Consider the following 24,960-nt stretch of genomic DNA (forward strand, 5'->3'; position numbering starts at 1 on the left):
AACAATAGTTTGATAAGTTGGTAGACAGTTTGGCCTTCGTTGCTGGAGACCGAAGTTCTTAAACAATTACTGGTGGTTTCATCATTTGGGATTTGGAGTAAGCACGCCAAATTCTGATCGGAACCTTTACGGAAGCACAGGTCCTACTAGCCAACATGCATGCGTATCCACCTCCCGAGCTAGAGGACAAGGTTCAATCATCGGCCTGGGATAACCCTGCATTTTTTTTATATGGGGGAAGTTTGGCGAGTAAAAAAGTACCAACCACCAGTTTTCATCATCATCAACGACGCAACAACCGGTATCCGGTCTAGGCCTGCCTTAATAAGGAACTCCAGACATCCCGGTTTTGCGCCGAGGTCCACCAATTCGATATCCCTAAAAGCTGTCTGGCGTCCTGACCAACGTCATCGCTCCATCTTAGGTAGGGTCTGCCTCGTCTTCTTTTTCTACCATAGATATTGCCCTTATAGACTTTCCGGGTGGGATTTTATTCACAACCTGACGGTCGTGGTATCGCTCATAGATTTCGTCATTGTGTAGGCTACGGAATCATCCATCCTCATGTAGGGGGACAAAAATTCTTCAGAGGATTCTTCTCTCGAACGCGGCCAAGAGTTTGCAATTTTTCTTGCTAAGAACCCAAGTTTCCGAGGAATACATGAGGACTGGCAAGATCATAGTCTTGTGCAGTAAGAGCTTTGACCCTATGGTGAGACGTTTCGAGCGGAACAGTCTTTGTAAGCTGAAATAGGCTCTGTTGGCTGACAACAACTGTGCGCGGATTTCATCATCGTAGCTGTTATCGGTTGTAGAAATTACCAGTTTTCATCGTTCGCCCGAAAATTCTAGAGGAGTATTTAAAGGCTTTCTGGAAGTAGGCAAATAGAGCCAGAGTGGTTGGCTGGTCTACTGAGATTTTTGAAAAAGAAATGTTCCTGGTGAACTCAAAAGGAAGTGAACGAACAGAACTGTTGCGTATAACTGAGGTATGTAACACTGCAATGCAATTCAGTTGTTCTGTTAAGGAACGAGGTTACTTTGTCAAACGGTAATAAGGAAACGAAGTCACCAGGATCTGAATGGCGAATACTGAGATTTCTCAAGTAGCTTTAACAAAACTAAACGGAAAAGCAGCCGTGAATGCCTTGCTGTTTGGACGAACTCGTTCGCAAATAGCTACAAAATTGTAGCGAAAAAAATAAAATTACAAAATAATTTCCTATTTCCTCAATAAGAATGAAGCGGATATCAGCTAATGGTCGAACAGGACATCTTGACAGCACCTGGAATTGCCTACAACTACGAAAGATAGGCAAATATATTTGAGGTAATAAGGTTCCGGGATTTGACAAAATTTTGAACAAAGGCATCAATTTGTTTATTGTACTAAGACTGGAAACGGGGGTTTATAGGTAGACTTGGATTTGAAGAAGTGTTTTCTGTCAGGGGACGAGATAAAAGTGGGTTGTACTGAAATCCTTAGAACTACCCGGCGTGCTCACTTCGTATGTGCCTATATACCTTTTAGACACTACGGGCAAGATGCTGGACCAGGTTGTATGCAACGGGGTTTTCCTGTTTAATGAGCTAGCAAGTGGTCTATTAAAACGAATGAGAAAACAAAAAATGGGGTAGGTGTTTATATAGCTAGAATAACAATCGATACAGGGGTGAGCTGCTGAGCTTCAACAAATATTCGGACTATTCGCAAAAGAAAGCAGTAAAAATTAATTCATATCTGTCAAAGAAGATGCCCAATATCAAGGAGCCAGACTGTAGTCGCAGGCTGCTTATCACAGGGGTAGTGAAATTCATACGCTGGCAAATGGACAACGCTGTGAACCGGACGATGATAACTCCAGCATACCAGCTAATTATACTGCGGATGTCGAATTCTATGTACTGCGAGGGCCTTTGGAATAATCCCATTCATTGCATCCCAACCTATCCTAGTCAAGGTAAGCCGAGGGTGCGAACATAATTATTGCCCGCAATTATCAAGTGCTGGTTACCGTGGATGCTCCCAATTGAAGAGGAATCATTGAAATATTCCGCCGCAGTTAAATAATTTCTTCGTCCGAAACATTACTGCCTCTACACTGCCACTAATGAGGCACTAACCTAATCGAAGTTTGAGTCAAATGCTTTCTTCACTATGTGCTTCCTTTGCTTCAGATGAGCTGATGATCTCATACGGAATTGGCTATATATCGCAAGAACCCCCTATTTCTTCCGTATTTGTTTCTTAAAGTAAATTAAATAAAGTCTTTTTTATGAATGTTTGTGTGCTCATATGTGCTCCATGTTTCTATATTTGTGTATATATTTATATTTATGTTACTCCTATATAAAAAATGTTATACTGAGAATCAAAATTTAATACATTTATCATGAAAAGGACTAATAGTTTGTGGCAGATATAATCCATAGAAAGTCTACTAGAATCTTTTTAATGAAACAAAACAAACTCATATTTTTTGAATAATTAACAAACCTAAGTAATGTGTACGCGAACCATAAATTTTGATGCTTAATAGGGGATGCGAGCTTCTTCCTGAATATTTATAGACTTTTCACTATTCTGTAAATCTCAAGAAAATCACCATTCCATATTGAAATGAAACATTGACATGGTTTCTCCAGTTCGTGATTTTTACTTTCCAAGCCGGGTCCATTTGCTGGATAGGGAAAGCTCTTACTTCTTGCTGAAATTGCTGGCGACCGTAAATAATGAATATGAAATCTTTAATATCTGCAATGAAATAATTATATATACATGCATAGTTTGAAGCTGTCAAGTGGTGAATAAATTCAAATGGAAATCAATAATTTGAAAAAAATAAGGAGGTTAGAAGCCTATCTAGATAAGGGCTAAGAATTTCGCACTTCAGTTAGAAAAATTTTGTTACCACGGTATTATTGTCTGATGGTTGTCAATCAACATTTGTACCTCAAATTAACGGTACCGACATGATACACGAGAATTTGATTTCAAAAACTCATCAAGGGTGTATTTTTTCTGGTGAATCCAATTGTCCGACTAGATTTGTAGGTAGGTCCAAGAAGAAAGGATAGCCTAGTTTACGCCTTGGGCTTATCAAGGAAACTTAGTTTGGCCTCTAGTTAGCGTAAATTTGAAAGACTACATATCTAGATGCCATTTTACCTAATATAAATAACGCAATTAAGACTACTGACTCGCCTTTCCACTCTCAAATTTTAGATCGGTAATTAGCCTTAAAAACATGCTACACGTTTTCCTTGCATCACTGCACGTTTGTAAATAATTAAATTGTTAGGGGACCAAAAATTTGTTGTTCCATTTCGATCTCAACTAATTGTACCCTACAATCCCCTAAGTAATATCAACTCAGTGGACAAGGTTTGTCTAGTATAACTTAGTTAACCTAGTCCAATATTCGTCCTACGACCCGAAGCTCTAACTTTCACTCTCCTGGGATGAATGCAGCGGGCTCATTGGAACGTGTAACCCCCGCTTCCAATCGATTTCTTCTACTTGTTTGAAGGCTTTCCAGACTGGCCGCTTTTTACCTTATCTTTGAGTAGGTTCTCGAAAATTCTCCTGTCGTCTATCCGCTCAACATGGCTTGCCTACTTAAGCTTCCGAATTTCTAGGTAGTGACTTGAGGCGCGTCGTATAAAAGGTACATTTCCTTGTTGCCTCTAGTTCGTCATCGGCCATTCTCGCTTACTAAGCTTAAAATTCAATTAAGGCTCGCTCCCAATCGTGTGATAAATTTGTAAACAAATCCAGGATAATGATGTTTTGTAAGACGGTACGCCATTTTGGCGCAAAATCTACCATGTTTCTTGACAATTTTTCGTTTTTGACGAATTGGCTTACTCAAACTTCTCATAACACCCAAATAATACTCCCTGTTCGCTGTCTGACCTATGCCATCCGAATATAATGCAATCCCCGAAAAATCTGGATCATTCCTCCAGGTCATCCTCTCTGGGGAGGTTCTAGAGATCACTGATCAAAAAAGGGGAATAAGGCTCAATCTCAAGTCCAATGTGAGCAGACGGAACTCTTATCCAAAATCATCACCATCATTGCCAGCTTCGGCTACCAGCAACATCAGTAGAACAGTTGATGAAATAGCTGACGGGTTTTTTCATCCTTGTCCTGGAAGTAGCGTAACCGAATGATATTATTTACTCCCATTTATTTATTCATAAACAAGAAATGCCTATAAATCATATTGAGTGGTAGCCATCGGGTCTCAGCTGACCTGAAAATTGAAAGAGTAGAGTTGTTTCTGAGAAAAATACGCTTCACAGGCAGACAGACAAATAGACAATTAAGCCCTTGAGTGTTTAACGTAGGTACCTGTCGTGGAGACTTAATCCCACGGTCCTCTTCAGACACGGATTGATTTTGTGACCACAATCAGAGCCCCGCTGAGACAAGCAACAACGGTACCAGTCTATACCAATTGCATGGCTTAGCATTCATACTGGTGGATGCAAGACCTACCTAAATCTCTACTGAACTAAGGAGTATGGCACCCGTATTGAAACGCAACAGCACGCGGAGGCCCGGAGATCTCCTCTCGCTTGAGCACAACCACAACCACCATGAAACTCCCACTAGGGGGACCAACCGCAAACAACCGAGCTGTACTCACATATAACAGGAGTTCACCCGAAGTATGAGAGTTCAGAGGCTATCCCGGTTCCCATGGTACCAGTATACCGCCGGTAAGGTTTCGTGACCAATTTGCCACTTCAGATGAGTCCCCGTGCAGACTCGGGTCTGATCGCCCAAATTAGGCCTTTGGAGCATTCGCCTACTGAATCATGGCCGGCAAACCAAAGTGAGTACAGCGTCTCCCGGCGCCACCACTATGGAGGTTCTCCTCGGTCACTTGGTTTTGGTTTGGCCGACAGGGTTACCGCCCCGTCTTCCTCAACGCCACCTCTGAGCACCAGACAAATAGACAGCAAACCTATTTTAAGGTATTGTTTTCAACAATCCCTTGAAATGTCAGCCCCTTGCCTACAAACGAATAGCCCGTACACCAAATTGCGAAAATTAGCTGCTATCCCAAATGATGCAGTCCACTATACAGTTGATGAAGACTTAAGGGGGTCATCCCGTGTGTCGGATCCGCGGGATTGAATTTTTTTGGCATCAATTGTATCTAGATATAGTGTACAATATATTGGCAAAGTGATTTTTTGATATTCGAAGTCGTTTGGAAATTATAGTGTTAAACCAGTAATAAGCCACATGCCAGATTTATGAAGATCGCCGTGATAAAGCGCATATTTATCGGCCTGAATGACATTCGAATGACTTTGCTAGAAGGACAAGAATTGAAGCTAAGGCTGTGCATGTGTTTCTTCAAGAAATCTGAAGTTTATGGACTAAGTATAGCAGGTTAATGATCAGTTAAAATTATATGGCTAAAAATCACATTCTACTTTTTAAATGCATTTTTCTCGCAACGGCATATTGAAATTCTGCTGCTATCATAGCCCAAAATCTATCCGACAAAATTCTTTGAAATTTTCAAAACTTGTTCAGAATATATTTCTACGATCCACAAACTAGGATAATTGCGATTCATTCAGTAGTTTTTTTTATTCATTAAAGAAGCCCTAAAAAACACCAAAATTCACAAAAAAAAGTTTAACACGGCACCAAAAATTTAGTTTTTCATATTTTTTAATAATCCTCGTTTGCGGTTGTTTGTAGTTAAGTCTGACGTTAACATGTCGTTTACGTTTTTCTCTTTAAGACGATCGCAGCGCTCTCTAGCGTGGCAGCAGAAAAACACCTTTTTTGGAGGTGGGTGTATAAATTGCTCTGTATTTCAATAATGAACTATGGTCTTGGGCTGGAAAAATTATTACGCATACTCAAGATATTAATAAACATATGGTGAAAAATTTATATTTGTATCTTTATCCAGTTCTTCACGAAAAATTTCTAAAGAAATCGAAAAAAACGCCCCTCATACGGGATGACCCCCTTAACGTTTACCCATTCTTAGTCTACGCAACTAACTGCAAAGTCCCATAAGATAGAACAACTACTTAAGTTCCAATTGGACACCATGTCAAGGTTTTCGCCAGCATTGAAATGAAAAAGAGCGCTGCACTGTGTGTTCGCTATTTCTCTACCCCCCCCAAAGACCCTCTCGATCATATTAAAAACGGGTAGGGTAAGTTCTGCTAGTCTGACCGACTAAGAAACACATAGCCGACCCAGGTAGTGGATGAAAAACCTTAACGGGTTAATAACAATAAATTGATTTAAATAATTTTCCATCGAAGTGTGCTTCGTTCATTATTTTTTTTTTATTTCGTAACGGATTTCGCTGAGGACTTCCGCAAAAGTCTTGCCTTCCGCCGGCTTAATAAGCAAAGCTGGCGGTCTAGTCCTCCTTCGTCTCCCCACCTTTTCTTTTGGTGCTCCGTCCTTCGTGCCCACCTTAGTTTTAGGCAGAGGTTTTTCTGATGGCGCGACGTGTTGTTGTCTTTTGATCCTCTTCGCCTTCATCTTTTCTGCCCTGGAGAGTACCTGAGTGAAGTCTCCTTCAGATGTCCCTTCCTCCTTTCGTTTTTTAACAAGTTCGCTCTGCAATGGGCTGTCAGCGATCCGTTTGGTGCTCGTGGTGTTCTCCTCGGGAAGCGCGGTTGTTTCTGCTTCGTGCGGATTTTGTCTTACTTTCCATGTTCGCCTATAGTATGAAATCCTGTCCAGGAGCTCTTCCAGTTCCATTAGCCCGTTTTTCACCCCCTTGCCGACGTTTTTCTGGAGGAACGTCGCAGATCGTATGTGCTTCACAACTGCCGTACATTTCTTAATAAGTCTTTCCTCTTCAGCTTGCGCCAGAGTAATCGACAGTCCTTCCACTCGGCTTATATTCGAAACCATTTTATTAGTTTCGGCAGTTTCCACTACACCTATTTCCCCAATTATAGCACTGTGCGGTATAGTCTGGGTTCCTATCTGTGTTGCAGGTGCCGCATCACTTTCCGAGTCTTTCTCTCCGTCTGCGCGTCTCGTCGGGTATTTCAACCCTTGTTGCGTCCTTTGCTGGGCGCTGGGGCGAACGGCGCATTTGCGTGCTGCGAATAAACGCAGCCAGCTCACTCTCCATTTCCACTATCTCTTCGTTTCGTTCGTTTTGAGTTTCTGAGTTGTTTACCAGCGCATCGTGTGCAAGGGAGCGGGCCGCAATAATCAGGAACGAGTATACCCTCGGGGACACAGCCCCTACCCCAGTTCCCTGAGGTCTGACCTACGCTTAGTTGATCCCGGAATTCACGGACGGATCAGCGCTCGCTCGGGGCAACGCGGTCTACTAACACCGGTTCAATGCACACTACCCGACCAAGGTCCCGAAGGGGCTGGCTCCTGATACACGTCACAACTACCACCTTAACAGAGCTAGGCTCACATCACCCCATCAACGTCAACAGAGAGTTGTCGACGGCTCCGGGGACTCCCAGTGTATCCCGGCGTGTATCGGTCATTAGCAGTTCGCTCTTCACCGAGAAACTTTCTCGAGGCTACTACCTAGGACGCAAGTATTATGCCAGCTAGGGGGTCAGAACTACTTGCTCGGGCACCTCGGGGACGCCACTCCCCGTATCGTAAACGACCCGTAAAGGATCGTTGACGATCCCTGAGGGATTGAAAGATTGAAGGTGATCAAAAGAGATAAAAATCCTACAAATTCGATATAGTATTTTTGCTAATGACACGTAATCCACTCACCGATGCAAAAGTCGCCAATGTCACGGGTATAACCTTCCCAGCAATAATTACTTTACTTCTCTGAGTAAAAATCATGAAAAGGATCATGAGCTTCTTGAATTTTATCGACTGGCCAGTCCAATTTAACGAGTATATGGAATTAACAAAAGAATCGGTTGATGACATAAATTGATTGGAGTAGTAGCAACAAGGAGCAATCTGGAAAATCTCGGCCAGAAGAAAGAGCATTCCTGTAAGCGTCTCAGTTGCTGTCAAATTGTATACAAAGTATTCCAAGATGATCATGCAAATGACGAGGGAAGTCCCGATAAATTGAAGGAATATTGTATACGATACAGTTCCTTGGAGAATATCAAAAACTCTGTAAAGAGAAAATAATATATTTTATTGTTATTAAAGAATCATTCTATAATTGGTTAGATTTTATACTAACATGCTAAAGACAATTTTTATCAATAAATAATGATTAGCGAGCCTCCTTTAACGAATTTCAACTCTTTCTGTATTGCGGACGAGTTTCTTGCACGAATTCAAGATAAAGGGATTTCCTACAAGTGGATACTTCTTATGGGAATTTTACCTACTTTATATTAAAAGTCAAACTTCAACTCTTCAAGTTGTTCAGATCTGATCGCCTGGGTCAAACAGTATAAAATAGTAGTTTCGCAAGTGTTCCATTGAATTCCTCCACGTCCTCTGGACAAACCAGTACGAAGAACATCACCGATAATAAGAAGAAATAATTCCGGTGAGAAGATGCAATCCTGGTGGACTCCGCTTTAGAACTAAAAATCCTCTGTTTTTTACCTCCGTGCAGTATGTGGCATTTTGCGCCATCATATGCCACCTTAATAATAACTGCTAGTTTCTCCGGAATAGAGCACGCCAGATGTATTCCCTGTTCACGCTATCGAAAGTTTCCTAGAAATCGACGAAGGGCAGGTACGGTGCCACTATTCCAAAATGATCTGCAGGGTATTGATGTGGTCCATGCAGGAGGATGCAGAGCGGAAACCAGCCTGCTCTCGACCGATTAAGCTTTCATGATGTTCTTTGAGGCGCTCTAGGATTTTTTAAGCTCCCAATTATCACAGTCAAAACAGATGCCCTTCTTTGCAATTATAACGGTCATCTCTTCTCGTCTCGAATTACTAAGGTTTCCTAACCAGTGCGAGTAGCATATCTGCAGTAACTGAAGGTGTAGCGATAAAAAGCTCTGCGGAGAGACCGTCATGCCCAGCGGCTTTTCTGCTTGGAGGTTCCTCCCATATCCGCTAGTTACGGTAAATAACCTTTTCATCCACAAGAGAGTAGGATGAGAAGTCTACCGTTAACGTCCTTCGTAGGACCTTCGAAAAGTTTCATTCCGCTTATTTTATTCAGCATATATCAGTATTTTGGGAACAGCTTCTTAAGTGCACGGATGCATACTGTAAATAAACATTACTAGCGGCTGATTGATCATCACACGAACAGATTGATTATAATATTCCATTTCCCTGGCCCTTTTCTCACGGCCCACACTATGCTGCACTTCTCGAGATTTCACTCGCAGCACTCAATAGAGCCTTCAACCCCTCTCTGTTCATCGATCCGCTTCCAAGATTTCGCAATCAGCCTGATCTTATGACTCCCCTTTGGGATGTGCTTGATGATCAGTGGAGCACTCTAGAAGAGAGCATTTTTGATGACGGCCCAACATTCATCTATACTCTCAGGCCGATCAGCAAGATACCTCTACCGCTGTCAAGCGACAGGTGGATCATACAAGCGATCAGTGTTGAACCCAGCGAGAAGTGCCGGATGCAATATGGAAGCGAAGGTAAGTGATCATCAGATAGTGAACGCTTCCGAGGCTGATGAAAGCACTTCTCTGATTGCTCATGTGTTAGCGGTCTGTTGCGTTCGAACAATTTGTCACCAATAACAAGGCGGAGGAAGCGGAAGAATTCACAAGCCTGCTACCATTATCGTTCCGGTCGCCAATACTGTGTTTCCCCATAACATATTCCAGCAAGCTGTTGTCACCTTGGGCTCAGATTACCCATTACGATCACAATGTCGCGTTTAGGAAGCCTTTCGGTCATTCGTCGACAAGCAGACAAGCAGTGTTGGATAGTTGTTTACGACTAGAAAGTCGTAGTAATTAGTGTTGCTTACGAGTTAGCTCGGAACGGTGCGTTCCGGGGACTGCGGGCCGGACATGCGCTACGATCGATGCTGTGCCCTATTTACGCCGCAAGGGCGAGGGGCTAGGGCCAATGTCCGTCACTGAGCACAATGTTGCTCATACTGCTGCAGTTGAATTGCACTAGAGCCACTGGCGTGATGTACTAGCGCGTTAACGTCGCCATGTTGTAGTAACCCTGGAGAGAGGGCATCCATGCAGACATACTGGTGTCCACTGTTAGGGGGTCGGCCAAGGCGGCCATAATCAATAATGATACGCCTCTAGATTGCGTCTGTGTTGAGAGTCTTACTAATGAGTGGAGTATATGTGTTTTAAGCACGGGGCGTTTGGTGGTTTTCTGTTAGCATGTACTGTCCACCTATAGACGACTCGGAGTATATCGCATACCTGGAAGAGATGGTTGCGTGTATTTGCGGAACACGATCAATCCTGGCCATGAACGTGAGTGCAGTCTCCCCCATGTGGCACAGCAAGATCGCCCAGCCCGCATCTTGTCACCTTGGCAAGGTAGTGGAGAAGTATTGTCTGAAATGTTGTTGAAGTTGTTTAAATGTCCCGTCAAATGTTTACACGTCTGAATGCTTCAGGGGCGTTATTGATATTGGCATTACCTGGGTGAATTTTGCAGCAGTTATGGAGATTATTTAATGGATGCAATGTGAGTAACCACAACTCCTATTGAGGTCGTGCTAGTAAATAAGACTGTGAATATGAATGTTAAGTCCTCATTTTTGCGACTCGTTGGAGTTTTGGGTGTGACTGGGTGAAAAATGTTGCCTGCTACCATTTTTTCCTTTCTGAGTTCGTGCTTTTTTCATTGGAGGAGATGGTTGAATTGCCAACTGAGTGGATCTGGTCCATGAACGATGATATACTGAGGAAGTCCGAATGTAGTGCAGGTATGTTAGGTGGTGGACGAACTAGTAAGCAAGGGGAAGTACGTCGCCTGATGAAGAGATTCCAAAAGGCGCATCGTTAACGTGAAATTGATCTTCTTGTTAAAGCTAACCAATTTAGGATCGCTTACAGGCGAGGTGTATCGCCTTATAAGGAGCTTTTGAGTCAGTCTAAGGAAGGTGACTGGAGGCGTTTCACCGATGAGCATATCGATGACCCTTGGGAAGAGTCTACCGGATATGAAAAGAGAAATGAAGTGACGACATTGCCGACATCAAGGTGAACGATTTGCTTATGCTAACATGGCGTGATAGTGTTTGCGTCTTGTTGGGTGAATTACTTCCGAGATCCGACCCTTCAGTGTCTCCCGACGATTGCGTTGAAGGAGGAAATAAACTCCATCCCCGAGATGTTGTTACATCAAGGAGATGGCGAGGCTTGGCTCTGAAGTCGGCTGGCTGGGATGACTGGCGAAATGTGCAAAGCCATCTGGCGGGCCAACCCAACTCATCTCAACTGTCTGTATCATTATTATCTACAAGAATGCTATTTTCCTGTTTTCTGGAAAATTGCCAGAGTTGTTGTGCTTCTGAATTCGCCAGAGAAAGATAAGAGGAATCTTCAGTCGTACAAAACCATATCCCTTCTCCCAGCTCTTGGCAAGGTCCTGGAGAGGATGATGGTTCAGCGGTTGGCGTTTAAAAAGCAGTATGGCTTATGAACTGACAGGTGCACCGACGACGCTTTAATAGATGTGAAAAACTATAAAAGTGTGAAAGCAAATACGTCTCTGGAATCTTTGTAGATTCCAAAGGAGCATTTGACTACCTGTGGCTGCCAGGAATTAGCTCTGTGGAAAAGTTACTTACATGGTAGGAAAGCATTCGTCCACGGCACCTACACTAATGATCAAAAAAAAGTGGCCACCTACCTGGTGTCGAAAGAGTGTCAAATATTGCCGCCGCATGTAATATTTCGGGGTTTTTCGTAATTTTGCAATGAAGCAGGTATAAAAAGGGACATCAGAACATCAAAGGACATCAGTTCCTAACAAACAGACGAAGTGCAAGGATACAAAATTTAGAAATAGTGAAAAATCATTCAAAGGTGGAAATAGTGCTTGAAATACATTTTTAATAATTTGTCGAATTAAAATGTCTCCAAAACAGCGGTAAGTAATTATTATCATTAACTTAGTAGAAAAGGATAGTAAGAAAAAACTCATCAAAAATTAGGCTTGCCTCAAGGACTTTTCACAAGGATAATCCTGGTAGAGTCCTGGAAGCAAGCGGAGAAATCAGTTTGAAGATTAAAAATTCATATATTTGACTTATTTTCAAAAAATCATTTTGTTTGAAAAGAAACTCAAGAAAAGTGTATACATTTTTTCTACAGGCAATTAACGGAGGAAGAAAAAGGATGCATCGTAGGACTAAGCGAGTCTGGCAAATCACAACGCGAAATCGTGAGAATTTTTAAAAAATCGGATGTCGAAGTTTCGAGAAGCGGCGTGCAGGAAGTTTTGCGACGTAAACAAGCAAGCGGCAGTGTAGCACGTAAGAAAGGCTCCGGAAGACCACGAAAAATGAATAGCAGAGACACGAGAGCGTTGGAACAACACGCGCTGAGGAATCGGAAATCGTCGATCGCACAAATATCTAAAGATTTTGTGCCAGCCAGCGGAAACTTAGTAAGTCGCCACACGATTTCACGCCGTTTGAAAGATGGCATTCGCAGTCGGCGCTGTCGAAAAGTTCCGGCTCTTAAACCGAGGCACAAAGCTGCAAGATTGGTTTGGGCCAAAGACCATCGAAACACCGACTGGACTAAAATCATTTGGTCGGACGAATCAAGATTTTGCCTTCGATCGGACAGGCCGCAACACTGTCTTCGTAGGTCAGGCGAGGAATACAGTGAGCATTGCATCCAGGAAACGCAGAAAGGCAACCCTGGAATAATGGTATGGGGCTGTTTTTCCTCAAAAACAGTAGGTGTACTGCACCGGGTACCAGTGAATACAAAAATCAATTCAGCTGAATATAAAAATATTTTAGAAACATCACTGGTACCAAGTCTAGCGAGGTTCAGAACACCTCGCCTATTAACTTTCCAACAAGATAATGCACCATGCCATAAGACAAGGCTCATATCCGATTGGTTGGCCCAAAAACATATAAGGACTCTTGATTGGCCTGCTCAAAGCCCTGATTTAAATCCCATCGAAAATATATGGGACCATATTGATCGTGAGATTCACGACAAGACAATTAACAACTTAAACGAGCTATGGGAAGCTGTTTTGGGTGCCTAGAATAGAATCTCCGAGGAGTATTTAGAAGTACTAATTAATTCTATGCCAAACGGAATTGATAATAATAATAATATATAATAAATAATAATAATAATAACTCCGCCGAAGCCGGTCCCAAGCCCGGTTGTGAAAGGAGGAGGGATGGATAGCTTCAGTCTGAATGGCTGTACGCCACCGCAGCGTCTCAGGGGGTAGGTGAGGAAAGTGCAGGAACTTTGCAGACTTGCAGATTACTCACTAAGGAAGCTATCTACACACCTGGCAGCTAGGGATAAAATGCACCACCAAAAATGAGAAGAAGGAGAAATTTAAGGTCCGGTACGGATAACCGGCGGGAGTCGTCTGACTTGGTGACTGGGTCGGGCTCTCGTAATGGACAGCACGGCGTCGAAACCGCTAGTCGTGGGGCGGTTCGACGTCTAGGCGCCACGACGACCAGGAGCACAGCTCCGCCTGCTGCAGCTGTTTCGCCACAACCTGTGGCGACCACTTCAGCAGGTTCGCGTAGGAAGCGGATGAAATGGACTGAAGAAATGAACCTCTTCATCATCCGCTCCTACTACGAAATAACGGCGGGGGCGGGTACAACATCTTACCGCCCCTTGTTGCACCAGAGATTCGTCGAGCGTTTCCCGCAATTCGCGCACGTGACTGTGCAGCGAGTCGCAGACCAGTACCGCTTTATTACTCGCAGCGACACAATCCCGGCCACCATCAGGGAACGTGTTCGACTTGAAGTCATCGGGGAAACTGGTGACCGAGAGTCGATGGGGGCAGAGGCGGCGGCATCAACAACACCACGCCGCACTGCTGGCAACAGGTTCAGTACTCGCCGAAGCACTCTTCTCCACCGTCCAGCTGAGGTTTCCGCTGAGGTTCGGGACGAATTCCAAAGAGCGTGTATAGAATTCTCGGATATGGATCCTTTGCATAGACCAGGCATTCCCAGGCTCTATGCATCTCCAGCAACTCCGGGAATTCTATCTCAAATCAATGATGAGATTGCATCTCGACTGTGTGCTGATATGTCGCTGCTGCAACTACAATCACTTGTGTATTGTGGTGCAGTTGCGGCTATCAGATTGCACGGTCAGAAGATTCGCTTTCGTGTTATTGGTTTGAGTGACAAAAGAGATCCACCATGGAAAATTCGTCTGGAACGTCGGCGGGACTCACTAAGGCAGGACATTGCTAGACTGATTCAGATCAGCACTGGCAATGCCAGCCGACGGGTGAGAAACAAAGTGCAGAGGGTTTACCGGAACTATGCCATCCCCTGTGAGACACCCGTTGTTGAAATTCTGGACACACTAAAACAGAAACTTTCTGTCATATGCAGTCGGTTACGACGGTATGGCGAAAGTTATTCCAGACGTGTCCAGAATGCAACATACGCGAGGAACCAGCGGAGCTTTTTCAGATCTCTCAACGAATCCCAACAGAGCGCCCAGACAATACAGTTCTCGGTGACGGAAGCGAAAGAGTATTGGGGTGGACTTTGGGGGTTACCTGCCCAGCATGCTGAGCATGCTGAGTGGATCACCGCCGAAGGCACCCGCCATGCCAATACACCTGGCATGAATTTCGCGGATGTTACCGAAGAGGAAGTTCGACGAGCCATAAACAGCTCGAAGAACTGGAGGGGCCCAGGTCTGGATCGGGTGCAGAATTTCTGGTATAAGAAATTTACCAGCGTACACAGTCGGTTGGCACGCAGTATAAATGAGGTCATGAGTCGGCCGGAGGAATTTCCACCTTTCCTCACTGCGGGGATTACCTACCTTATCCCTAAGAAGGACACGGTGCAGGACCCCGCAGACACAAGACCGATCACTTGCTTACCAACCCTCTACAAATTCATCACGTCCATTATTAGTGGAAGGATCAATGCGCACCTCGAGACCAACAACATTCTGTCCGAGGAGCAGAAGGGCTGCCGAGTTGGGTCAAGGGGTTGCAAAGAGCAACTCATTATCGACTCGGTAGTTGTAGGACAAGCAACTAGAGGCCAAAGAAACCTCTTCAGTTGCTATATCGATTATGCCAAGGCTTTTGATAGCGTTCCGCATACCTGGCTAATCGACATCCTACATCTGTATCGCATTGATCCGAAACTAATAAAGTTTTTGGCGACAGTCATGGAAGGGTGGCATACTACCTTATCAGTGCGTACATCTGAGGGTGCTAATACCTCAGAGCCCATCCGTATACGGAGGGGCATCTTCCAGGGGGATTCATTGAGTCCTCTTTGGTTTTGTATGGCACTGAACCCCCTTTCATGGCTACTGAATGATGCTAGAGGGCATGGTTTTGCAATAAAATATGGCCTACGTGCTAAGTGCGAACTGACACACTTGATGTACCTAGATGACATCAAGCTGTATGCTGGTACTGACAACCATCTTAGAAGTCTGTTGAGAATAATAGACATGTTCAGCCGTGATATTCGGATGGAGTTTGGATTAGACAAATGTCGAATCCAAGCCGTCTGCAAAGGTCATCACGAGCCGCATGCCGGGCATAGCATTGGTGACCTCCACATCGAAGCTATGCCCGAGACAGACTTCTACAAGTACCTAGGAATTCTGCAAGGAACCCATGCTCGAGTTGGTGATCTGAAGGAAGCTCTGCTGTCCGAATTCCTGCGACGTGTAAAGCTGGTGCTGAAATCGCATCTCTCGGGGAAAAATAAAATAAGCGCGTTGAATGTATTCGCTATCCCTTCACTGGCTTATGCATTCGGAATATTGCCGTGGACGAAGACCGACCTGGAAAACGTCCAGCGGCGGATACGGACAACTATGTCCAAATTCCGAATGCATCACCCAAAGTCTGCCGTGGAGCGGATGAACCTGCCTCGTGACATCGGAGGTAGGGGAGTGGTTGACGTGGCGGCACAACATCATCGCCAAGTCGACTCCCTGCGCGCTTATTTTTACAGCAAAGAGCAGGCGAGTCCCTTGCATGCGGCTGTCTGTAAGGCAGACTGTGGACTGACTCCACTTAACTTGAAGGATCGATCTTTCAATCCTCTGAGTGGGGTGAAGTCGGACCAAGAGCGGATCGAGGAATGGAAGTCGAAGGCAATGCACGGTAAGCACGTGAATTGTCTTTGGCAGCCATTTGTCGATTTGCACCTGTCGAACAGATGGCTGTGTGCTGGGAAGCTCTTTGCTGAGACGGAGGGGTTCATGTGTGCCATTCAGGATGGCGTGGTCGCCACCCGAGCTTATAAAAAGCTCATCATGAAAGAACGGGTGGAGAACGACCAGTGCAGAATGTGTGGTTCGGCGTTAGAGACGTTGGACCATCTCATTTCTGGCTGTACTGTTATGGCACCGGTGCAGTACATCACCAGGCATAATGCTATATGTAAGGTTATCCATCAAAACCTTGCATACAAGCATGGGCTGATCACGGGGACATGTCCGGTTTACCGATACGAGCCGCAAGCAGTACTTGATAGTTCTGCTTACAGCATGTATTGGGACCGGCAAGTTCTGACTGATCGCCATACCGCACACAACAAGCCTGACGTACTGTTAGTTGACAAGACAGGTCGCTCCGCGTATATTATTGATGTTGCTATCCCCCATAATAGCAACATTGAACGGAAATACGTGGAGAAGAAGGTGAACTATGAGCCATTGGCTCGTGAAATCAAAGAAATTTGGCGTCTCGAGCGGGTGGTTGTAGTTCCCATAATATTGTCAGCTACAGGTATTGTACCTAAATCCCTCACGGCTTCCCTTGATGTCCTGGGACTTTCGCACAGTCTGGTTCAAACCATGCAGAAGTACACCATTCTGCATACGTGCTCGATGTTGCGGGGAGTACTCGACGGATTCTCCCACTGACCTACCACCGGCCACCACCACCAGTGCCCCTTTAGTTTTTAAGTAGGTAGGATCGTCCGAGCCTAAATGCTTGGCACTTAGTGCTAGTATTAGGTAAAATCCGGCATCTGCCGAGATTGTGATAACTCGGAAATAATAATAATCGTTGGCGCAACAATCCATATTGGATCAGGGCCTTTAAGTGTGTTAGAGCACTTCATTCAAGACCGTAACGGTACACTAGGAGGCAATGTGGTCAGCATTGCGCTCGCCCGAGATTATTACCCTGATTTGATTCAGGTACTCATTCACAGCTGAGTCGACTTGTATCCGACGACATATATTCTAGAAGAATTCCTGAGGGCTATGCATGCATTACTTGCAGTTCGCCCCCGTGGTGGGAGTTTCATGGTGGTTATATCCATATCGCGGGTAGAGCTTCTTGTGAGCTCAAGAGTGGAGTTGCACTGTACAACTTGTTCGCTGTAACCCTTAATTGTGGCAGAGGTGTTAGATAGATCTCGCATCCACTGATATGAATGTTGAACTTGCGCTTGCATATATAATATATAAATCAGTACCCCACACAGTATAAACCAGTATCGCTGTGCCAGTCATGGCAGTGTTTTGATTGTAGTCTTTAAATAAATCCGCCCCCGAAAAGGACCGTGGGATTATAGTTACATGGCAAGTACTCACGTTAAACCCCCAGGACCTGCTACTTTATCGGAAGTTTCCGTTGGTGCATAGCACAGTGCAATTGTGATGCTCTTTGACTTGAACCGGAATCTTGCAGCGGAATTCTGCCAGAAACTGGCTCCCAGGGAAAGAGAGCGCGCCTTGCAATAGCCATGAGAGCCAACCCGACACGGAAGTTGCGGTTTTACCATTCGTCTATCTAGTGTATAAAACGCATTGCCATTAACGTGACCCGAGGGAGAGGAGCATTTTCCACGATCCCGCCATCTTACTTTGCTTAGGTCCAAAATGTCCAGCTTATATCGTAGGAATTTCTGCTTGAGTTAGAGCAGGCGCACACCAAAGGTCGTAGCCGTGAGGCCAGCCCCTATCCGAGGCGTTGTTGACATTTCAGTAGCGAAAAAGTTTCATAATTTGTGGATTGCTAGCCTACAAATTTCTATCCTTTTTAGTCGCTTTTTACGACAAGCGTGGAACATTTTATGTGTATTCTTAAGTGCCAACTTACAGAGCTGGCGAGAGGGTCCAGTATGGTACTAAATTTGTAGGAACCTTGTCACGATCACTTATATGCTAACATGCCTCGTAAGCTAGAGGCTGGAAAAGATATCCCAAGGGGGAAGGAAATAAGCACACTAGCAAATGTTGTCTATTATCGTGGGGGTCTTCACTTGGGGGCTAATCATCGTAATATGTATTTCCGATTTGTTTTATTCGGTTTTCAGAAACTCAAGTAGTGGTTTGGATATCTGAGTCGGGCTCAGATTAGCATATTGTATTCACATTGCAGGTGGTATCCGTGAAACATCTCCAAAGCCTCCAGAAAACAAATAAACCCATTTTTTAGACAGTTTTAAATGGTGTTCATACAGTTCCTGGTCTTATGAGATCATAGGCACACCAGACTGCCGGTGAAGTTTACATTGCATTACTGTACGCACAAATAAAGAGAACTTTGGTTGGATATGATTTTGATCATATCTTGAAGTTTGTTACCATCTTTTATGATCAATGGAGGTTACCCCAAATCAAGTGGAGAAAGTTACTGTAAACTTTTTCAAACTGTACTAGTATAGACAGGGGTAGGCTAGGACTCATGCTGATGGTTGAATAGTAGTTGAAATAGAAAGTCTAGAGAACGGTACCCTGGGTAATGGGTGTGTTCATAAATGTTACTGGGGACGTGGACTACAAATTAGCGACATACTCGTGGACCCATTCTTGAAAACCAAATAAATTGAAATACCATGGTTGCTACTTCCTTAGGTTTATTAAAGCTAGCCCAAGCTATTGGGAAAGAATCTTTTATTTCGGAGAAGATCCGAACCAAATGGAATAAGGAAAACGAAAATAGCAGAATTGGTCCAGTTAGTATGATCAGTGATCAGAGAAAGAGAAACACCCGCCGATGAAGTGGGCAGTGGCGCATATTTGCAATATCCCCACTAGAAGCGATGAGCTGAGCTGTAACCGACCAGTATAATAGATCCTTAAAGAAGTAAGTGGGCATGCTGAACGTGTTTTTCCTATCGGTTGACGTTCCGAGCAGTCAAGAGGTGTGAAAATAGCCAAAAGCTACCTACATTGTCGCCGGCTACCAACTCGGTGAAAAGGAAAACACATGGCTATCTATCAACAGGCAATACAAATAGTGGTACAGCGAAGCGTCATATTCGCGCAGTATATAATGACAGATAGGTACAGCGTATGGAACGACTGGTTTTGTTTTCTGTCGAGGACATGAAGATATAGGTTGACTTTCCGATCCCAGCATTTATCAAGGATCGATAGGATATGGCTGAGGTTTTGGAAGAAATGAAACGGATGCGAAGAGACACAGCAAAAATTCAATCGACAAATCACTGTACCGCATTCCTGATCAGTTATTCATCGCCCAGAAGATCAAATGAAATACTCCACACCTCGACAACAATTACTCTTGTAGAACTTATCGAATCAGCAGATTGGGAACTATTGTATTGTATGATCTATTTCATACTTACAACATGACTTACTTCATAATAAGTCTATGATCCTCAATAACTTCAATGAACTCCTTACGCATTTCCAAGTCAGATTTCCCGGAATCATCAGATATGCTTTCAACGCGTTGCATGACAATTCGTAAATGAGCGTCCAACACATTCAAATAAATCGGTCCGGTGACATCATTTGCTGCTTGTTGAATACAGAAGAAGAACTGGGCTGCACACTGGTAAAACCAAGTTATCCAAAATCGAAAGGCACTGACACGCCAATCATAAGGCAACCAAACTGGAAAAACCAAATGTTGATATCCTGAAAGTGCAGCCATCAGACCAAACAATCCATTAACAACCAAGTAGCAAATAAAGACGATCCAAGCCAAACGATTGCAGGTTCCGCAAACTCTAGCCATTTGAGAACGTTGAGCCTTCGTTGAGGGGCGAACGTCCAATTGGTCCAATATAGGCCGAATCTGGATTATTTTGCGACGCATCTTCAAAATAATTCCAGTTTTATAACCGCAGATAAGCAGGCACAAACTCATGGTTAAGTTATCAAGCAGCTCCTTGAAACTGTTAACGATGAACAGCTCTCCGATGAATAATATCGAAGTAATCCCGTTAACGGAGAAAAGGATGGAAATCGTATGGAGGTAATGATAAAAGCGATAGTTTTCCACTGAATAGACTCCTTGGACGTTCCAAAATGACCACACGGCATCTAACGCCTTATGTGACTGTAGATTCGCGGTACTTTCCATTTCTCTAACGAAAAAAGTTGACCTGATCAGAGGAAACCTTCAAGAACAACTGAAATTTTTCCACTCGTTGAAATCCTGAAATGCTTGTTCCTGGTCATGTGAAAATTGCAGATGATAACTATTTAAATGCTTCACTAGAAAAGGTAGGGATGCGCCCACGTTGATTTTTTTTATTCATTTTTAATGCCACGAGAAAGAAAGTTTTAAAGAATGTTCGAGATTGGTGAAGCCACATTAACGCTTCAGGAAGGGACAGCCCCGATTACATTGGATCCTTGTCAATAATTAAACACTTTCGTTTTCATGTTTGATGAATTCCATTTGGTGCTGAAAAAAGTTCCAGGAGGGAGAAATGGACATGAAAGGCTGATTTTTTTCTTCTCAGAAATAAAAAATGCAAAAAGAAATTTATTTCTAAAATGCAAAAGACCTGTTTCTGGGGTTGAATGTTATGAACAAACGTGTTGAGAAAACACGTGGCAGGACTGTGCTAATTCAGCCAATATGTGGAAATTTTAGATATTACAACTTATGTCTTGGTTTTCAAGTGAAAGTATTTGAGCTTGGAAGAGTTTTATTTCATACATTGGGTCCATGGTGTTTAACGTAGGTACCTGTCTTGAGACTTAATCCTACGGTCCTCTTAAGACACGGATTGATTTTGTGATCACAATCAGAGCCCCGCTGAGACAAGCAGCAACGGTACCAGTCTATACCAAGTGCATGGCTTAGCATTCATACTGGTGGATGCAACAATTACCTAAATCTCTACCGAACTATGGAGTACGGCACCCGTGTTGATACACAACATCACGTCGAGGCCCGAAGGTCTCTTCTCGCTTGAGCACAACCACAACCACCATTAAACACCCACTAGGGGCGCCAACCACAATTAACCGAGCTTCCCTCACATACAACAGGAGTTCACCCGAAGTATGTGAGTCCAGGGGCTTTCCCGGTTCCCATGGTACCAGTATACCCCTGGTAAGGTTTCGTGAACAATTTGCCACTTCAGATGAATCCCCGTGCAGACTCGGGTCTCATCGCCCTGATTAGGCTTTTCGAGCATTCGTCTACTGCATCATGGCCGGCAAACCAAAGTGAGTACAGCGTCTCCCGGTGCCACCACTATGGAGGTTCTCCTCGGCCACTTGGTTTTGGTTTGGCCGCCCCATCTTCCTCGCCGCCATCTCTGAGCACCATCTCCATCATACATACATACAGCTACGACATTTGAAGTGTCTACGAAGAAAAAAGGAATTTCTGTGCCGTGTCCCGTGCGAATTTTTCGGAAAATATCGCGTTTTCTCAGCGATCGAGTGTGTCGGGTGATACGTAAATCGCTTGCAGGTTCGATGTGTTTCGTGTTTTGTGCGTTTTCCGGCAACCGCAGAGTGTAAACGGCGAAGTTCATTAAACTGCTTTTTCGTTATCCCTTATCAGAAGGAAAAAAGGGATTTCGCGATTTGTGGCGATTGTAGAAGCGCAGAAATAGTCCTGAAAGCGTTTAAAGAAATCGTTTTCCCTAGTGCTTGCTGATCGGCCGTTGAGGCGATGATCGGTGGTTGATTTGCGTCCGCCGTGCTTCCAGGAACGATCCGGCCAGTGCTCCGGGAGGACTCAGCAGCGAAATCCGAGCTTGCTCGCGACATTCCGGGCTCTGACTCGACGGACTTCCCAGATATTTGTGCGGTCGCTACCTTGTGTTTAACAATCGGAGCCGCGCTCGAATTTGCATCCGCAACAGAAGTCGATGACCAGCTCGCGGCCGGACAAGTAAAGCGGGCGAGTCTGCCAACTTGAGAACAGTTTTCCTTGCTTCGGAGCTTTTCAACAAAAAAGGAAGCTTCGCGGAGCCCTCGATCGGGATATAATGGTGTTCACGACAGCGCCAGACGCGCTCCAATTGGATTATAAAATAAGCGTCTGCCGGTCCGCACGACCCTTTTCGCTTCTCGCCCGCACGGAGGACGGCAAGTGCCTCGCTCGAAGCTTCCTGGAAACGACGGCCCAGAGGACACGCGACAGAGCGCAGCCAGTGGAGGAGGACCGAGACCGCCGGGAACGAGAACTGATCTTCGGTTCGCGGCCATTCATTAGCAGAATTTGGTGGAATGTTAAATGCGCCATTCGCCCATCGCAGATTGAATGTTGCTTGTTTCATACGGCTCAAGTTATTGTTCAGTTAGGTTATGGCAAATTTAAATTTTCAGCAACCTCCAAGAAGTATAGCAAGCAGCACCCTATCAGCTCGAAGTTCGGAAGATTTTGGTGGCAGCTCACTATCCGGTCATGCAACACCACCGACTGGAATGTCGGGAATGTTTCCACCTGGCGGTGGAAACTATGGCCAAACGCAACAGCAATTGTCACCGAATCGAAATGCCCAATTGTCGGTGGGCGGAGCCGGGGGTGGTGGTATGCAACAGCTGCAAAGTGGAGCCCGAGTTGGAAACATTCTCGGTCAGCGATCGTTTCCGGGCCGACGAATGTCTGGCGGTGGACTGGCAGGCAATTCGATGTCGAACATGGGATCTTTCATGCAATCAGGTCGTGGAGGAAACGGGTCTGGCAGCGGGGTGGGTGGCGATAGTTCTCTTAATAATTTCCATTCGGTGTTTGGTGGAACTGCGGGTGAATCTGCGACGCCAACATTTCTTGATCTCTCCGAATTCCCGTCATTGAATGCTCGTGGCCAGAATGACCAATCACTGCCTCAGACAAATCCTTTGCAGCCACCTGGAAGTAAACCTTATATGGGGATGGTGAAACAACCCACGTCCGAGCAATCGGAGTTTACAATATTAAATGAGGACTTCCCCGCGCTCGTTGGTACCCAAAATACGGATGGCACGACGACAACAAGTGGCCTTGCGGGTAGCATCTCATTCGACAATGAGAATTCGAGAAAAGGGCGATATCTCTGATTACTCGTTTATAAGAGAAGAAACACTGCCAAGTGTTTTTAGTTTATTGGTCAACGGGGGTCGCTGAGAGATTTACCGAATGCCTTTCTCAGGTAGAATACCGGCCAAAAAACAAGACCCTGTTCCATTTAGGAAACTAACCCAGAACCTTTGACATATTACTTCAGGGCAGCCCGATTTAGTGTAGGAACATAACACCGTCATTTGGGGACCCTAAGCTAGCCTGATATCTATCCTATTCTTCTCCCTCTTTTTCGCCTTAAGAATGCCTTGAGTGTAACGTGTTACTCAGGTCCTCGCTGTGCAGTATGGCCTCTGTTATGCTGTCCGGAGACAAATAACACTTTTCCATCGAAATGTGCAGAAGGAAAAGGTGTGGCAGGAATCATACACCACATGTTTGCAATAAATTCAATTGGCCGATTGCGATTTCTCCATCGTAGGCAGGTATGACTGAGAAACCCGGTATCCACTGAGCAGCTGCTGGGTTTGGTAATTGTCAACTTCATCGTGTTTTAGATTGAATCACGGCCACACGTCTTTGATAAAATCCGGGATCTATCTACCCTTCGATTCGCTTTCCCATGATTGTTACCATGCACCGAGCATTCCCTCATCTTTTGTAAGGTATATAGACCGCCACTCGGCAGTATGGAAAGTACTCGGAATAACTTCTGCTATCAACATTGCTGCTGGCACCGATAGGGTACGATAAGCAAACGAAACTCCCCTTACCATTGTATTCGCCCTAAACGCCTGCGGTACATTCCATTATTGAGGATGCTTATACCTCGAAACTGTTAAGAAGAACTGACTGACCCGCAGTCCTCAGCAAATCAAGCCGACATTGGACATAAGCTGGCAAACCCCAAATGTTCTAGCAGCAGCCTTGTCTGCGGTATTGCGAATCTGCTCGAGGAGGTTAATCATTATGCCTAGTATGATGCCGAAGTACTTCATCTCCGGCTTCGACCGGACCCTGGTTTCATCGACCTGAATAAGGAGGACTGTAGAATCCTCTCACTGGTCAGGAGAATTCATGCCCAGTGATTTATCTATCAACTCACCGCATTACCATTTCCAGTGTGCGCTGAGCTTGCTGAACTGTGTGTGCGGCAACCAATGCCATAATACGTATCGGACAATTTCATCAGACATTTCGAGTCATTGAAGACTATCGTGTAGGGCGCTCCAAAATTCCGGACCAAGGATAAATCTCTTAGCCGCCTCCGATGTGCCCTTCATTTTGCGCTGCCCTTCCCGGGTTTCGTAGAGCAGGGCACGGTTTTTCAAATAGTCCCTCAACATCGGTACATCAGTTTTCCAGCGAGTTAAGCTTGTAACACTACCTGGCAGAAAGGAATCTTAAGTCTAGAGTCACAAGGAACACTTCTCGTAGACAGTGGTGATAATTTGCCTCAGCCACTTTCCCCTGGATCGCTTCCTCAAATCTAAAGTAATTGTTGATGAATAGTCTCCCACAGCACATATTGTGTCAGTTAATCTTGGCTCGATGAGCTTTTCGTATACTTACGGCGCCTCGTGGTCGCCTTTGCCCTTATTTATCAACACAGGCTTCGTAACCTCATTCGTT

At 44.7% G+C, this 24,960-nt stretch overlaps 1 protein-coding gene across 1 annotated transcript in view; it reads right to left on the minus strand.

Annotated features, from left to right (window-relative positions):
- Positions 1-2,631: 2,631 nt before the first annotated feature.
- Positions 2,632-24,960, minus strand: part of LOC119660028 (odorant receptor 7a-like) — a 28,428-nt gene continuing 6,099 nt past the window's right edge. Inside the window, exons 3-4 of the mRNA XM_038068406.1 lie at positions 7,760-8,120; positions 2,632-2,755 (exon numbers count right to left, since the gene is read on the minus strand). Coding sequence (XP_037924334.1) covers positions 2,699-2,755; positions 7,760-8,120 — 418 coding nt within the window. The 3' untranslated portion in view covers positions 2,632-2,698. The remainder of the gene's footprint in view (positions 2,756-7,759; positions 8,121-24,960) is intronic.

This window comes from Hermetia illucens, chromosome 6 (assembly GCF_905115235.1).
Source record: "Hermetia illucens chromosome 6, iHerIll2.2.curated.20191125, whole genome shotgun sequence".
Classification (NCBI taxonomy): domain Eukaryota; kingdom Metazoa; phylum Arthropoda; class Insecta; order Diptera; family Stratiomyidae; genus Hermetia; species Hermetia illucens.